Source organism: Chroicocephalus ridibundus, chromosome 3, assembly GCF_963924245.1.
Source record: "Chroicocephalus ridibundus chromosome 3, bChrRid1.1, whole genome shotgun sequence".
NCBI lineage: Eukaryota > Metazoa > Chordata > Aves > Charadriiformes > Laridae > Chroicocephalus > Chroicocephalus ridibundus.
Genome location: NC_086286.1, coordinates 37,097,490 through 37,113,807, shown reverse-complemented (window position 1 = coordinate 37,113,807; position 16,318 = coordinate 37,097,490). Strand labels below are relative to the sequence as shown.

General features: G+C 56.9%; 1 protein-coding gene across 2 annotated transcripts; it reads right to left on the bottom strand.

Annotated features, from left to right (window-relative positions):
• Positions 1–714: 714 nt before the first annotated feature.
• On the bottom strand, positions 715–10,889 carry DLK2 (delta like non-canonical Notch ligand 2). Of its 2 annotated transcripts, none has more exons than XM_063328777.1 (6): positions 10,801–10,889; positions 8,509–8,610; positions 6,834–6,897; positions 4,342–4,472; positions 3,517–3,661; positions 715–2,980 (listed from the first exon to the last, which is right to left on the bottom strand). In XM_063328777.1, the coding sequence occupies exons 2-6, from the start codon at positions 8,579–8,581 to the stop codon at positions 2,203–2,205; spliced, it is 1,191 nt and encodes a 396-aa protein (XP_063184847.1). In that variant the 5' UTR covers positions 8,582–8,610; positions 10,801–10,889; the 3' UTR covers positions 715–2,202. The 2 variants fall into 2 exon arrangements, with proteins under 2 accessions (XP_063184847.1, XP_063184848.1); XM_063328778.1 differs by lacking the exon at positions 10,801–10,889 and adding an exon at positions 8,695–8,794.
• Between the last annotated feature and the right edge of the window lie 5,429 nt (positions 10,890–16,318).

Genomic DNA, 16,318 nt, shown 5'->3' with positions numbered 1-16,318 from the left:
GCTCTGTTATTCAAGTCCCCATCTCCTTTTCTCCTCAGACACAGACTTCTTTATGAGATACAGGAGTGGTTCCCTTTCTGCACAAAGACAACCCTGCCTCCTCCCTGCTTTTTTCAGGGGACACCGACCTCTCCAAACAGCCCAAAAGGTTGCACCCTGAGACCTTGCTTCTCTTCCTCCAGCTTACATTGGAGAAGGCCTTCCCCTGAAGGGCCAGAATGGGATTACATTAAAGGCCTCTAAAGCTAGTTTATCTCAAGACCGCTTTTCCAAGGGAAAATCCCTATCCCTCCTGCCCTGCTCCCAGCTGCACATACCCCCCAGCTGTGTTCAGTTATAGGATCAGCTTGCTCTTCCCATGGGCACCCTTGGACTCAGTCTTGGGTTTTCCCCTCCTCCCCAGCACTGAGGCAACACCTAGCTGATACACACCTTTGCTATGGTGTCCTGAGGCAGCAGGTCCCTTTCCTTTCCCTGAGGATGCAGGAGCCATCTCCACCCCTGCAGCATGGGGTGAGGGCATGGGGCAAGACAACTCCTGTGCCATCACCTGGATTTGCATTCTTGAGGGAAGTGATGGAGATACTCGTCCTGAACAAGTAGCTGAGCAACCTGATCTAACTGGATCTGCTGAGATTAGGAGGCTGGTGTCCAGAGGTCCCTTCCAACCTAAATTATTTTATGATTCTCTGATACACTGTTTCTGGGCTTGTATTCATTTTATTTGATAAAGGTACATCATCCATCCATGTATTAAAAAAATAATCTTTCTGATGACGCCCCAGTCCCCTCTCCCAGGTCTTCCTCCTGGCTGAGTGCTCACTCCTCTGTCTGCTCTCTTCATGTCGTCTTGAACCCAGCTCTGCAACCCTACAGGCCAGTAGCAGGGTTTGGGTTATGGGATTTTTTTACCCCCCTGCTTAGCCCTCCATGCCCATGAGGAGGCATGGAAAACCCTGGCCCTGGCAGACAGATGCTGATTGCTGCACACCAAACCGGCATGGGCAGGAGCAGACCTAGTACAAAGGCTAAGTGATCTACTGCCTCTTAGCCATGCTTTAGCAATGGTGGAGAAGGCAGTATCGTTATCTGCTTCCTGTGGTCATCCCAGGCTCAGTAGCCTGTCCTCACATCCACTGCGGGGAGCTTAGCCTTTGCTGTATCAAGAAACGCTACACTGGCTGATTTGAGGTTAGCGCCAGCTGCCTGCCTCGCAGTGACTGAGAGAGGAAAGGAGGATACGGATCTTGTATTGCTTCTGAACCAGCCACAGCAGATTGCCAGCCTTGTCCATCTCCAGTTTCACCTGTGAGCGCGTATAAGAAGGACCAGCTCAGGCCCAGAGGGGAACAGGCCATGCCCCTCCTTGTCAGTAAATAGTGAGGCAGAAGTGTTCGCTGGAGAGGGGAAGGAGCTTGGTCGTTTGTGGCCAGACCAGAAAGGACGGCTTGGTAAGCAGGGGGAGAAGACCCCTGGATCATCAGGAGGAAAGTACAGAACATGTTTGTAACCCCAGTCTGACAGCAAGAGGAGGGGGCATCACTCAGGGCAGAGGAAGGGCATGAGGAGACCCCAAAATGATCTCCAGAGTCTCTTTGAACTGGCTCACAGAACCACAAGGCCAGGGAGCAAGGGTGTTTGCTTGCTCCCTAGGGACATGGCATCTGGAACGACAGGCCTACAGAAACAGCCAGGAGCCACCCCATCCTGTACTGGGGCAAGGAGGCCCGTGCAGCCACGACCGTCCCGAAGGCCCCAGAAGAAACATCCCAACACCAGCACAAACGAGGACAAAGCCCCTTCCAGTAGTCACAGAGAGGAGTTACAAAGGGCCTGGCAGAATCTGGGCTTGCAAAAAGGCTGTGCCCTCCTCAGCACTACCCGTCCTGTTTCTGAGTGCTCACGTCGGATGATACCGGTGTGAGCTGCCACAAGCGGCACGTTGCCGCTCCCCTGCAGGGCTGCCCCAACACAGCCCTGCTTTCAGATGCCCATGGGTGCCGGCGGCCGGGCGGGAGACAGCTCAGACCCAGGCAGGGCCATCACACCAGAACTCGATGCCCAGGGGTTTCCATGACGCGTTCGCTGCCCTGGGAGCCCTTCCCCGCTGCCCGGCTTGTGCCGGCGCGGCTCCCCAGGGTGCAGTTCGAGGGGTTTGCCAGCACAATGACCTGCCAGGGCTCGGCTCAGAGTCCTCGCAGCTCACAGCTCTGTCGTCTTCCTGGGCTCGATCAGGACGGTGTTGAGCATGCCCACCTGACACTCCTGGTCTTGGAGCTTCCTTGCAGCCTGCGAAGGGCTTTGGCACCAGTTCGACCTCTGACGGCCCCTCTGCCAGTTCCTCAGCATTAGCAGGACGGTGACGAGGACCAGCACCGCCGTCAGCACCCCGAACACCAGCACTGTCACCAGCTGGGCTTCGCTCAGCCCTGACTCCCTTTGGGTCACCACCTCCTTCACAGAGATTTTCAACAACCCTCCCCCCGGCTCTTTCTCGCTGTGGTTGGCCACGCGCCGCCCTGTGACCACGGTCCTGACAGGCTCTGGCTGCGTCACCCCCGGCATCTCGCTGGTTGTGCTTTTCATACCCCCGCCGTTCTCATGGTTCACAGGGTGGTAGGGGGGAGCCCAGGTGGGCTCAGGGATGGAGATCTCGCAGGTTTTGCCAGTGAAATGGTCAGGACACAAGCAGTCATAGTCGTTGATTCGGTCGTAGCACTTTGCCCCATTTTTGCATGGCTGGCTGGCGCAGTCGTTGATGTTGATGGTGCAGAAACGCCCTTCGAAGCCCACCTGGCACTGGCAGGAGAAGCGATTGATCCCATCATGGCAGGTGGCACCATTGGCACAGGGACGCATCAGGCAATCATCCACATCGTTCTCACAAAGATCGCCCACAAAGCCAGCGAGGCACCGGCAGGTGAAGTTGCTGGCAAAGCCATTTTCGTCTTGACACTGCCCCCCATTCTTGCATGGAGACCTGTGTGGAAAGAGCAAGGACGGGTCATGGCCATGGAAAGCAAGCAGCTTTCCTCACCCCAGGGAGGAAAACACACATAGCTGCTTGTGTGGCCAGTGGGGGGCCAGCCCCCTAGCACTGGGGCTCTCCCTGTGGGCAGTCCCTCTCAAGAAGTGGGCTGGAGTTTCTGCCTCCCCACGTGACAGGTGGTGGAACCTCCCCAAAGGCTGTGGCTGTGCATGGGCCCACCACCCGCCAGGGATGGTCTTCAGCCAAACAATCTGAAGGGGAAACATACTCTCCTGATGCTCCCCAAAGGCACGACACATGTCAGCTCATCACACCCACAGTGGTGAGGGACAGGAATCTGTTCAGTTCACAACATAGCGGGACTGTGCGCTGCACGCAGCTAAACCAAAGGCAAAGATGGTTTTGGCTTAACTCTGTTAGCACATGGAAATCCACACATAACGAGCCAAGCTGGGCCGCAGCTTGGCAGTGCGTGACCTGAAGCTAATGCTGTCCATAATCTCGCTGCCCCCGCTGCCGTGTCTCACCCTGCCTTCTCACATGGCCCTGTCTTCATCTCACAGTCCTTCCCGTGGAAGCCTTCTGTACATAGGCAGGAATATTCCCCGTCTCGGTCGTAAATGCACTGAGCCCCGTTCTGGCATGGGGACTGGTGTTCGCAGATGTGGATGTCTGAGGGGAAAGAAAAAGGTGGGAATTAGCAAGAAAAGAGGTGAGATGTGGCCAATTCAGTTCCAGCACAGCCTGTCAAACCCAGGGGGGACAGAGAAATGGCAGGAGCTTTTCCTGCATCTCCTCCAACAGGCGCCTGCAGCAATAGAAGTGCAGTGCCTACGTGGTGCCTCCCAGCTATGGTCTGCAAAATGCACAGAGGGGCATTTTGGGGGTGCAGAGAAAGCAAATTGTTCTGCCAGTCTGCATGATGTGAAGATGCTGTGCGTGCCATCTGGCTGGCCAGTGCAGACCTCTCTATGGCACAGAGGAACCCCTGAGGCCAGAGGAGGGGAGTCCACTGGCCAAAGGCAGGAAGCCCCAGGGGAAGCAGGAGGTGCTGCCTGGAGCCCAGGAACGGTGGGAGAAAGGCAGTGAGTTCATCTGCTCCATTTTCTAAGGCCAGTCAGTGTCACAGCAGCTTTTGCTGTGCAGTCGGGGAGCGGGTGCCGGCAGCCCGACTTCTTCTGCAGGAAGGAGATGGTCCCAGCTTCAGCAGCCAGGCAACATCCCATCTCCTGAGCAGCCCAGGCGGCATCACCTGGGTGGCTTATGGGTATGCCAGCTCACCCAGCCATGCAGGGTGTGCTGGGCTTCTGGCCTCAGCACCGGACACTGGGATGTCCCAGCCCTCGACTCACCTTTGTCACAGAACTTGCCGGCCCAGCCGGTGTGACAGATACACTGCCAAGGCTGGTGGCATGTCCCATGGAGACACCCCGGCATACGCACGCACTCCTCGCAGTACTCGCCCTCCCAGCCTGGATCACACCTGCAGGAGGACAGGGCATGGCAGCGTGATAAAGACCAGATGCGGAAAAGCTCGCTGCTTGCTGTGCAGGCTTGCCGCAGATATGGCGGCACAGCGAAACCCTCCCAAAGCCCCCCAGGAACACGCCAGCTCCCGCCTCCAGAGGAGATCAGTACTGGCATCTCATCTTTCCAAGGAAGCGAGCAGACAGAGCAGGAGCAGCCAGGGAGGGTAAAGGGGGTCAGAAACAGAGCTCAGCAGCTTCACTTTTCCTGCCCACGTCCCACTGCCCTCCTCCAGCCAACCGCTCTGTACACACCACGGCGTTAGCTCTGCAATTCCTGCGCCTCCCCCTTCACACAGCCACTCCGACGGGCAGAGAAAAGCCTCATTCCTCACCCTGAACTCCCTAAGGAAAGGGACAAGAAGCCTCTGAGGCCTGTGTGTCTCATTGCACCCCTTTGCATTACAATGTGTGTCGTTTTTCGCCTGAAATGCACCATAATCCAGCTGTGAAGTCGTGCTTGTCGTGGCTGGCATATGGAGTAGACTTGTCAACCAGCTGAGATGGCCAGTGCGATGGGAAAACCCGCAGCAGACATCGAGCCTTTTGGCCCCAGAAGAGTGGGTCAGTGCTGATGGCTAAGTAAAGCCAAGCTGTGTTGCTCCTGTGGCTTCCCTCGGCCCTGCCAGCTCCAAGGGGGAAAGCAAGCGATAACAAGATGAGAGCTGCGTGGAGGTGGCACACACACACACACACCAAAAACTATACTCAAAATAGTACAAAATTAAATGTAACAAAACCAAGGTGGTCTCTAAAGTAAGCAAGGGGGCTCATTTTCACGGCTGGGGCTCATTTCAGCGCGTGGTACTGTGACTGCAGCTTCGCCAGGCCGGTCGGAGGCTGCACTTTCACACCTGGACTGGCTATTGTCGCTGCAGGTTGTTCCAAAGAGATGAGGGAAAAGGTTAAAAAAAAGAAATATATATGTTAATTAGAAGCTTTTTGATGGGAATGGAGTCAAAACCATGTACCTGATAGTGTCTGGGGAAATGCATTCACACCTGGACAGCCATGAGCAGACAGAGGGCTGAGGGCACCCCTACACCCCAGTACCCACAGGCTGCGGTAAGGCAGCAGGCGCCATCAACTCTCCCCCTTCTCTAAAAGGGAGATGGCCAGCCTAAAAAAGCCAAGACTCCCCGAGCTGGGGGTGATTCCAACGGGGTGCTGCCAAGCTGATGAAGGCCTGAACTCTGGAGCAACAACTCACACGTGCCTCCACTGGAAAAACCTGCAGCTGGGCTGCCTGCCACACGGAGAAGTGCAGCGTCTGTGGCCGGGGCTTCGCAGCACTGAGCTCCCCCGTCCAGTCACAGCCGCTGAAGGGGCTCAGGGAGGAGTGAGGTCTTTGCAGCTGCAACCGGGGACCCAGCAAAAACAGAGCTGGATACTCCCTGATGCAGCAGTCAGTGCAGTTATGGCCACACTGGGCCACATCTGCTCCATCTGGCAAGAACGAATGGTCCAGGCATGGTGTGACGCTGGGTGCCGTGCTGTGAAAGGGGGTTGAGTGTGCGCCAGGGAGGAGAACAGGCAGTTCATCCCCTTGGGGCATTCAGGTAGCTCCTCCCAGGGCTGCCCTGAGGGACTGGAGCTTGGGCAGCCCTATGGTGGGACAAGACGCAGTGTCCAGGGCTGTGGCAGCCCAGGGCAGCCACGCAGCTGCTTCTCGGGCTGAAGTATGTGGTCAGGCTCTGAGCTTTGCCTCTGCAGGAGGCAGGAGCAGGAGCCAGGATACCAGGGATCACGCATGCACTTCTGCTGTGGGACACAAGTGGCTCCAACTTGCTGCCAAGCCCTTTATGAAAACACCCAGAGATGCCCACCTCAGCCCAGGCTTCAGAGAGGAGACACTGATGCCCTCAGACATCTACACACACACCAGCAGCTCTTCTTTTCCATGCCCCCAGGGAGAGCATCCCAACTCAAACAGCAAGGGGGCCAAGCAAGCTGGCTGCCCCCCGAGCCTGCACTGCTGCCTGATGACTTTCCTCATTATATCTGAGCCTGATGGCTCCCTCCCATCACTCAGGCATGACTGGGCTGTCCCATGCTCCTGTCTAGACAAAAAGTGCTCAGCAGAACAATGTCCATCAGTGCGTTGTGGGGGGGACCCTGGAAGCACTGAGCAAAGGCTGGAGGAGACCAGCAAGGGGATGAGGGATCAAAATCTCCCGCTCCAGAGGGCATCAGGTAAAAAGATAGCAGAGCCGCTGATTCCAGGAGCCTCAGCTTGTGGCAGGGGTGCAGGCAAAGGAGGGAGTGAGGGCAGTTATGGTCGGGGGCAGCAGGAGTGGGGAGCCAAGGACAAGCCATACCTGCACTTCCCATCCTGGTCACAGCAGCCATGGGCGAGATTACAGCGCTCGCTGCAGTCATCACCTACAAGGCAGGAGATGGGGGGGAGTTAGGTTAAGCAGAGACCGCAGATGACTCCGGATCTGCCGGCGGCCCTGCTGGCTCACAGCTTTTTTTTCTTTCCTAAGTACTCAGCCTGCACTTTCTCAGAACTGTAAGGTGGGGGACCTTCCTTTCAACGGCTGGATGCCACATGAGAGATGAGGATTTTACAGTCACCCAAGCAGCGACAACACTGCCTTTACTGAGAAATGGGACCCTGCTTCAAAACTACCTGGTCTCTGATCATCCCCCCCACCCTCTCTCTGTTGCCTCCCTTAGACTTCAGGCTCTCCTGGGCAAAATCTGGGGTAGCCTGTGCATTAAGGCAACCTGTGTAATAGGGCCTGACCCCCCCGGGACCTTGGTCCCATGGTCATGTGACAAGCATGGTGGGAAAGCTCAGGACCAGGTACCGTAAAGGGCACAAAGGGACCGCGCATGGATCCTCTTTGTCTCCCAGGACATCCTCACCCCCAGGGACAGCTATTGGCACGGAGCAGTCTGCTCAGGGCTCATGCCCTCCACCGGGACCCAGCTGCTAGCGCTCCCCCTCTGTCATGGGGAGGCAGGACTGGGCATTGCAAGGGGCCAGGTATCCAGTTCTGTTTATTTATTTAAAGGCCACAGAAGCTGTAACTGAGCCGTGGCCTTGCTGTGCCACTTCTCATCCGCTGCTGGCCTGTTTTCTCCAGCTAGGTGTCCCCTTTCATCTCCACCTTCCCCTCTCCCCCATCACCGGCGTGTATTTTAGGCTCACGGGGAGCTGGCTTGCTCTGGCTCCATGGGCAGTAGAGCTAGAACAAATGTCAGGAGGCAGGGGGTTCTCCAGGAGCCCAGCATGATCCCAGGTCAGGCCCAGGAGATGAACGCCCTCACCTGACTGAGCCCCTCCATCCTGGACTGGAGCAGGTTAAAGCCCCCACACCAAGATGCACACTCAGGCTTTCCTCAAGCCACACAATGTGCTGCCTAGGAAGCGAGCAGGGGGAGAAATCCCCCATCCACATGCACGCATTTTTGCTGCAGTGAGGCGGGAGGTCCCACCGCTGAGGATAAGAGCCTCCCAAAACAAGCCACCACAGAGCTGGAGCAGCATCCTGGGAATGCTCAGCCCAAGCCTGGGTATTGTCGCCTTTCCTATTTGTAACCATCTCTCCTGGCAGATGGCTTTGGGAATTCATCACTTATCCAGAACACGGGGAGAGCAAACTCATCTTTGGGAAGGGATTTTGTCTCATGGGATGCAGGATTAGCCATTCAGTTTTGGGATCTTCTTTCCCACTTGCCCTTCCTCTCCCAGCAGGCTCATCACTTCAGGGACCCATTCACCCAAACTGTGAGAAACAGAGCAGTGGGACCTCTCACTGCTGGTCTGCTCAGCCACTGCCAGCCCCATGGGCACCAAAGTGAAGGTCTCTACAGTTGCCACCAGTCACCTTCCCCCAGGTGCTGGATGACTGAGCAGCATTTTCTGGTCTTCCAGATCAGGCCAACTCTATTTTGCATGGAGAACTGAGGAGACTTCAGCAATGCCAAGGACAGGTTTGGAAAGATGGATATAAGAAAGAAGGTCCCATGCCTACAGAGACTCACCTTGGGCAAGCTGGTGATGGGCCAAGAGGATCCAAACCAAGGACATGAGCTGGAGACAGAAGCCCCTGAGCATGGTCAGTGTGGCCCAACCGAGATGAACACCTACAGAGAGAAAAAGAGCAAGCTCAGGAAAATCCCCTGGCTGACACCACAGCTTCACTTCACACATCCCTTCCTCTCCGCTACCTGGCAGTTTTGAGTTGAAACATCCAGTTTTGTACAGACTTGTCACCGCACTCCTCTCTGTCCTTCCAGGCTCCTTCCTCTAAGGCAACGTTGGAGCACTAGGAATCAAAAAGCCTTTTAAAATGCACATATGGAAGAACTGAGTGCACACACTCAATCCTGACCATGTAATAGCTCAGGCTGTTACTTTGCACCTTGGAGCACCTGCCCCTTCTAGCTGCTGTCAAGAGAGCAGAAGCCTCCAGAAATACCAGCTCAGCTGTGAAGACCTTAATCTTTTCTCTCTAGATCTGGGGGGGCTTCAGCTTCATGCTATGCAAAGTCCATGTAGTGCACGTTCAAATGAATAGATGGGCTGAGTCTTTTTACAGCACCCAAGCTGCTTTTCAAGCCCTTCAGGAGGGCAAGGAGTCGAGTAGATCTAGCAGATGAGCAGGGGGTAAACAACAGCCCTGTTTTATTTTCCAAGCAAGGGAGTGAAGCGAGAGGCACTAGACCCAGGCTGCAGCCCCAGCTAGGAAAGGCAAACATGCATCTCCCGCTAGGTGCAGTCCTTTTCCTCGGCTGTCCTGCAGAGAGCCCTGTCCGCCCAGGGTTCCTGCCCTCATCTATTTTCCAACTGCCTCCTGCCCTCTTGAAGTAACATTAAATACTTTCCAAAAATGCTTCATTCCCTCCCAGCCTTCTGGGGTTGTTAAGGGCAGGAAATTCGAGGGTGATATCATAAATATATTACTATAATGAGATGGGAGGGGTTAAACATTTTTGCTAGAAGAGTAGTGAAGGTATGGAGCAGGCTCCATCCAGCTGCGTGGGTGTGATGGACAGGGGCCATTCCACTTTCAGCTCGACTCTTTAGCTCGGGAAGGTTGTGTTGGGTTGAGAGTTGCATGAAAGATTTCTCAGATGGGAGTAGAAGTCCTCTCACCCCCCCACACGTACACATGCATTGCAGGAAGAGGTTTGGGAGACCCTGCTAAGGGCTTCACCTGCCTGGACCAGACAAAATAGCCCACAAAAAGCAATGATGTTGCTCAAAGCATCTCTCCAGCAAAGAAACCATCACCTACGAAGGATGCAGCATTTTCAGAGGGGCTACAGGATGTTATCATGACTGCCCCAGCCAAATCCCAGCACGGACCGATGTATCCTCCCTCCCCATGGCCCCCTTGTCACCATGCTCGCAGGACCCTCCTTTGCCTCCTGCCCCAAAATACTGGGCAGTGGCGAACAGCTGCTGCATTTCATGGGAGGGTGAAGCAATTCCTACTGAACTTACAGAATAATTTAGGGCTGAATGGTTGGTATCCTGTTCCTTCAGGGCTGTGAGGAGCTCAACCTCTGACCACATGTCATCGCAAAGCTCGTTTCCCCCCCAGCTCCCCCCAGCCTCCTCACTTGAGGTGCTGCCTCCCAGACCTCCTTATGCAGTCACCCAACAGGCACTGCTCCCAGCACCCACCCAGGGGCTGCCCCGGACCCCGGCAAGGCACTGGGGGCATCCTGGGGGACAGCCGGTGCCCAAAGGTGGTGTGACCAGCACCAGGGCAGGCCCGGCTTTGGGTCACAGGGGAGGAAGCTCCCCCCGTCCCACTCGTCCGCTACAGCCCTGCTGGGTTGAGGTCTACCCGCCCCCCAGGGGCTGTTAGGGACACCCCCGGAGCTATTAACCTGCCCCTCGGGGGTATTAGGGTCCTTCAAATGGTTGGGGGCTACCAAGGACAACCCCAGGAGGGGAGCTAGCAGGCACTTCTCCCTAAACTGGGGGCTATCAGGGACCCCTCTAGGCTCGTGGTCCGGGGGGGGAACCCAGAGGATGCTGCGCCGCTGCGGCTCGCCCCTCCTGTCGTCCCCCCGCCCCCCGCGCTGCGACTTTGGGAGCACCCCGAATCCCCAGGGCCACGGGGGTGCCCACCTTCTCGCCCCCCATCCCCGGGCTGGCCGGAGGGGACGCTCCGCGTAGCCCCGCACCGCCCCGGCCCCGCCGGTCCCCCAGCTGCCGGGGCGGCGGTGGCGGTGGGGGGCTCCCGGGGCGGGGGGTGGGGGGGTTGTCTGCCGGTCCCCGCCGCGCTCTGCTCCCTCCTTCTCCCCTTTCCCCTTGCTCACCTCGGCGACGCGGCGGGTCGTGGGGCTACCGCGGGGCGCGGCGGCGGGGGGCGGCCATGCCCGGCCCGGCACGGCGGCGGCGGCGGCGGCGGCGGCGGCGGCGGGGCTGGGGAGGCGCGGGGCTGCGGAGGGAGCTGCCGCCGCGTGTGCCGCGCCGCGCCGCGCCGCCCCGCTCCGCCCGCCCGCCGCCGCCGCCGCCGCAGCCGCCGCCGCCGTGCAGCCCCGGCCGCCTGCCAGCGGCTGCGTGTGCCTGCACATCCCCGCTCCCTCCCCGGGACATCCCGCCTCCCCGCCGCCCCAAACCGCAGGCAGCCCCCGGCCCGGCCCGCCCTGCCCGCTCACCCCTGCCCTGCTCCCGCCGCCGGGGACGGGGGGGGGGGGGGCCCGGCACGGCCACATCGCGGGCCCGCCCGCCCCGAGGCGGGTGTGTGGGGTTGTGTCTGCGAGGGGTCACCGGGCCCGTACCCCGGACCGACCCGCAGAGGATGGAAGGGTGCCCCGGGCTGGGGGTGCCCCCCCGGGGCTCGGCTCTGCCCGGGAGACCCCACCCGGGGCTCGGGGGGGCTGCAGCGCTCGCCCCCCTCCCGATTGCACACACATGCTTGGGTAGGGGCTGCGGCCGCCGGCCATCGCCGCCTCGCAGCCTGGTCCCGTTCTCAGAAATCGGTGCGGGATGATCCGAGCCTTCATTTCGCTCAGATTATCCGACATAAGTGAAAACGCCTCCTGCAGCCCCTCCCTGCCGGCTTCAGGGGCCACTAACACACCTCCACTGGCAAACTGTAGGGTTAAGAAGCCCCATCCTTAAAGTAGAGGTGCAACATGCAGTAGTCACCCCACAAGAAAGTAGCCATCTGGCCAAGCTGCGGTCCCCAGCACTTCGCTCGCTGCTGCTCACAAGCCGTGGATACCAGCGCCTCGGTGAACAATAAGACAACCCTGGGAGAGGGGCTGGGCCCTCACGTTTTCAGGAGGAACAGCTGCCCACTCTCCTCCTCACCTTGCATGGCCTTTCTGCTACTTAACAAGATCGTATCTGTCACCTTCAAAGGTCCTAGCAATCCTTAATTAGATTACAAATTCCCCTCAGCCAGCCGCCTTCTACCCCTGCGCCGCACGAGGTTTGCTGTTTCCCACCAGGAGGGAAAAAGAACCACATGCTCCTGGCACTTAGGTGGATGCTTCCACATCCCATCTCCTCACCTCACCAGGCAACGTTCACCCCATCCCTGCTCTCACCTTCTCCAGTGCTCCCAGCCGTCTGCAGTTCCTGACAGCCCCAGCAGCACCACACACCCTGCGGCAGCCGTGGGTGGCATTGCGGGCTCCAGCACCCTGGGACAGCCCAACAGCCAGCAGTCCCATCAAAGCCCAGCTCTCTGCCGGCTCTGACTGCAGACCCCTGCTTGCTCCATCCTCGGCAGGTCTGGACAGCACAACCCTACTGAGCAATAACGTGGGAGCCTCCCACCCTGCCCACCGCTGCAGAAGCTGCATCCTTCCTGTCTCTTTCCTAATCTCCTGTCGGCCAGGAGCACTGTTCCTTTCCTTGCCTGCCTCCTCCTGTCTCTGTCACCCCACCTAACTGCTTCAAGGTTCCCGAGGGCCAGAGAGGTCCAAACCTCCTGCTGCTCAGGCCGCTCCATCAGCTCCTCGGGTATACATGGGATGGGTGTGCACCAGCTCTGTTCTGAGATGCTTCCTGTGGTTCTCCAGCCATTCTTATCCCCTGATCCTTCCCATCCAGCTCAGCCTGCTTCTGAGTCCTGGTTCATGCCATACCTGGGGCTTACAACAAAATGGAGAGAGTGAGGCTGAGAGCAAATCACAGCTCCTGGTACTCGCTGAAAAACCAGTCTCTCCTTCAGTCACTGCTGCTCTAGGACCTGGGAGGATCCACCTTTCTCCTCTGACCCCCACAACACCCTGCCTTGCACTCTTTGCTCTGCCAGTCATGGTTGGAGGCCAAGTTTTTACTGGCGGCACCTCCAACATTGAGTGTAGGCTGCTCAGCCTCACCCTCACCTCCTCCTTGAAATCCTACTGCCTACACTGACTGTCTCAGATACAACACCACCTCCCGTAACATCCTCACCTGCTCTTGCACTCCTCTGCTGGGATCTGCCCCAGTCCTGACCGCGCTGTGCTGCAACGCCATTGCACAACCGTGCCTAGGTGCTTTTAAACCTCACTTGGTTAAACGCGCCAAAGAAAAACCCTCTGGATGCTGTATGTGCATTTGAATGGGCAGGTAGGAGGGTGCTTGTGGAGGGGTCCCGGCACATGTTGATATCTGTAAGTATCTGCATCCACAACGGGAGCACTGCGGGAGAGGGAGATGGGATTAGGTTGCAGTCAGTGGAGCGGGACACGTGGCTCTCCCCGTGCCGCTTCTCTCGGAGGTGAGAGCTGTGGCGCGGAGCGAGGACCACCTGGGCTGAGGAGGTAAAGTTGGTTGCAGAAGATCTGAACGCCATGGCAGGGGAATGGGGAACAGGAACCAGGGTGGGATTTCACAGGGGGTGAAATGGGCATATTTGAGGAAATGGGGTTTGGGGTTTGAGGTTTGGTTTTGTGTGCGAGTATCACAGACAGAAGCAGGCAGGGATGGGTGGGAGCAAAAAAGGTGTGTACAGAGGAAGGAGAAGAGACCAGAAGGGAATCCGAAGCACTGTGGACCTTGGGTGCACTTCTTCCTCAGCACTGAAGGGCTCCTGTCCTGTCCCTGGGCACACTCCTTAGTCCCAGCCTTGCTCTGGAAGTCCCTGGGCTGCCCAGCATGATTCAAGCAGAGCAGCTCTATTTGCAAACCCAAGAAATGGGCACTGAGGAGGGGATTCCTGCGCTTGGCTTAGACCCTGCTCTGCTGGGCTCTGATCCCTGCCATGCCATCCCTAGAGGCGTCTCAGATGGAACAGCTGCTGGGTCAGAATTAGGAAGGATTTTTTCCTAGCCATAAGAGTCCCTCCACTGCTTTTCCCTCCGGTGAAGTAAATCCCACAAAGCAGGGACCTGGAGTCAGAACAGGAGCGACCTGTCTCCACAGTCTCCCCTCCACCAATGTGTGGCAGCTGCAGGCTCCCTCCCCAGCCGTCCTTCCAACACACCACCACCACTCCCAGCCACAAGGAGGAATTACCTGTCAAAACCAGCTGGAGTTCCTTCTCTTTCTTCCGGTGTCTGGAACCTGCACCTTGGAGGCAGCCGGACATCAGGGGTGAAGAGCGGATGCTGGGCTGAGGGAACAGGTGATGTCGCTTCTTCTCTTCCACCAAGGAGCCTTTACCAGAGCAAGGAGAGAAAAAAACTCTTCCCTGTGCAGAAGCCCAGAGAAACTCAGCCCTTCTTGTCCACTCTAATCCCTTGAGGGAGGCAGAGGAGCGGCACAAACCAGCTGGAGAAAGACCGCAAACACCTCCGAGCTGCCAACTCAAATGATCATCCTCTCCTGCAGCTCTCGCTCTGGGTCACCCTCTCCGCCTTACGCACGGCACCAGCCCAGGGTGTCTGGGTTAAAACAAATGTTCTCCCCCATCCCACCCCCCTTGCTTTTCCCATTCCACCCCAGCCCACAACAAACATCAGCAGCTCGCTGGCCCTGCAGCCATGTAACCCAACCCCGGCCATTGTTCCCCCTTCCCCAAGGTCTATATTTGACTCTGCGGCAGCACCGTGGCTGTGCGTATGTGTGTGTGTGCGTGTGCACTCACTGCACACGCACGCTCCGATATTTGTTCAGAGCCTCATTCCCCAGATGCTCGGGATTGCTTAGAAATAGCTTCCATGGGCAGTAGGTGTTTGTGCCTGCAGCGGGGAAGTAGAGGGGGCGGGCAAAAGAGAAGCAGGGAGAGGGTGAAGGTCGAAGGTGGAAAACCTCCTGGCTCTTCCCTCCCAATTGCACCATCTTGATGATCTGCTGCCCTGCAGAGCGTGGCCGCTGTTGACAGACAATGACGCATACACTCAACAGCAGGGCTGGTGGCAGATCTGGGGAACAATGGAGAAAAGACCAAGCTGTGGTCTTGTTGAATGCGTCCTGTGTCACCCTGCCCTAAGTTTTGCTCTCTGGTGGAAAAATTGCAATTCAGTCTCCAAACGCCCTTCAAACCTTCCTAGGTCTCGTGGCTGAGGCCACCAGAAATGTCACAGGGGAGGGAAGTATCTAATTCCCTTAGCCTGGTGGCTCTGCAAGGGGAGCCTCAGCGTATGGGAGCTGCCCTGGGATTCACTCTCCTCCGTTTCAGTACTGCATTAAGGGTAGCCACCCTGGGCTATCCTGGGATGTATTTTGTGATTTCCCAAAGCCTCCAGGAATGCTGTCCAAGCCCAATGTCACATTCCCTGTGACCCTGGAGTCCCTGGGAACACTGCCTAGGCTCATCATGAGCCTCTTTTATTTGCATCCTTTGCAGCCTGACAGGACACAAGGCAAAAGCAGACATAAGTGCAGTCAAAATGAACGACAGGAAGGATGGGCTTTATCCTAAATGCTGATGATCTGGGGAACTAATTGCCACTGGGTAACAAGAAAAGGCATTCATTTAAAAAATGACTAAACATTTATATAGACAGTGAGGATAAAAAGGAATGAACTCCAAAGAGCTGTAAATCCTCTTACTGAAGATGACCTCTAGTCCATGGAGTAAGGAGCAGCTTTCCACAAGGGCAGGTTCTTCAGTAATTTTGTGCCGAGCAACGCTTGTACCTTCCCCTGAGCCATGCGGACCTGGTCCTGGGAAAGGAAGGATGCTGGGCGTGAGGAGGCACTATCCATACATATCCACTGGACAGAGGGGTGGCCCAGCCTACCTTTCCCATCACCAAGGCCAAGGGGCAATGAACTGTATGGATGCTCTGGTGGTGCCTGTGAGATGTCGTGGAGAGGTGATTCCTGGGTATTCAGAGCAAAGTGTCAGCCTCCCTCCAAGCCTCTGAGCACCAGCTCGCGTCTCTTCTGCTTTGAGCCAGCTGTGGGGAGTCCCTCATCATAAGGGCTGCTCCTTCCTGAGGGGGATCTGAAGCCTGCGCTGGCCTCCAGGCAGCTACTCTGTTGGGACCAGCTAATATCCGACTGTCTGCTGGGCTGCTCCTCTGAAACAGATCTTTTGAGTCTAGGAGAGCCCATGTGACATTGTAATGGACTTGAGCTCAGTACCCGGCAGCCTCCAAACCTGCTGCAAGGAGCTGGAAAAGTGAGCTTAAGTCACACGTTATTTTGAGATACAGATTCCCCGAGTCCACCCTCAGGACTTCTATCCAAGACAAGATAGATCCACCAGAAAAAAAAAAAAAAAGAAAAAAAGAAAAACGGCAAAAGCAGTTTGACTTGAAGAGGGAGGGAAAGAGGCGGATGTCTATACGGAGGGCATCTACAGAAAAGATGTCTTATCTTGAGCACCCACAGCTCTGAAGACTGAGTCATCCCCCTTCAAAAAACCCCCATGAGTTCATTGAGAAGGTGTAGGATCTTGTTTTGCCCTGTGATTTCTGGCTTCCCTCTGCATGTGTGCGTGACAGC

Excerpts from the sequence above, each read along its gene's own strand:
- DLK2 (XM_063328777.1), bottom strand. The coding sequence starts at position 8,581 with ATGCTCAGGGGCTTCTGTCTCCAGCTCATGTCCTTGGTTTGGATCCTC. Across the intron at positions 6,898-8,508 it reads CCATCACCAGCTTGCCCAAG|GTGATGACTGCAGCGAGCGC; the intron begins GTGAGTCTCTGT and ends CCTGCCTTGTAG. Across the intron at positions 4,473-6,833 it reads GACCAGGATGGGAAGTGCAG|GTGTGATCCAGGCTGGGAGG; the intron begins GTATGGCTTGTC and ends GTCCTCCTGCAG.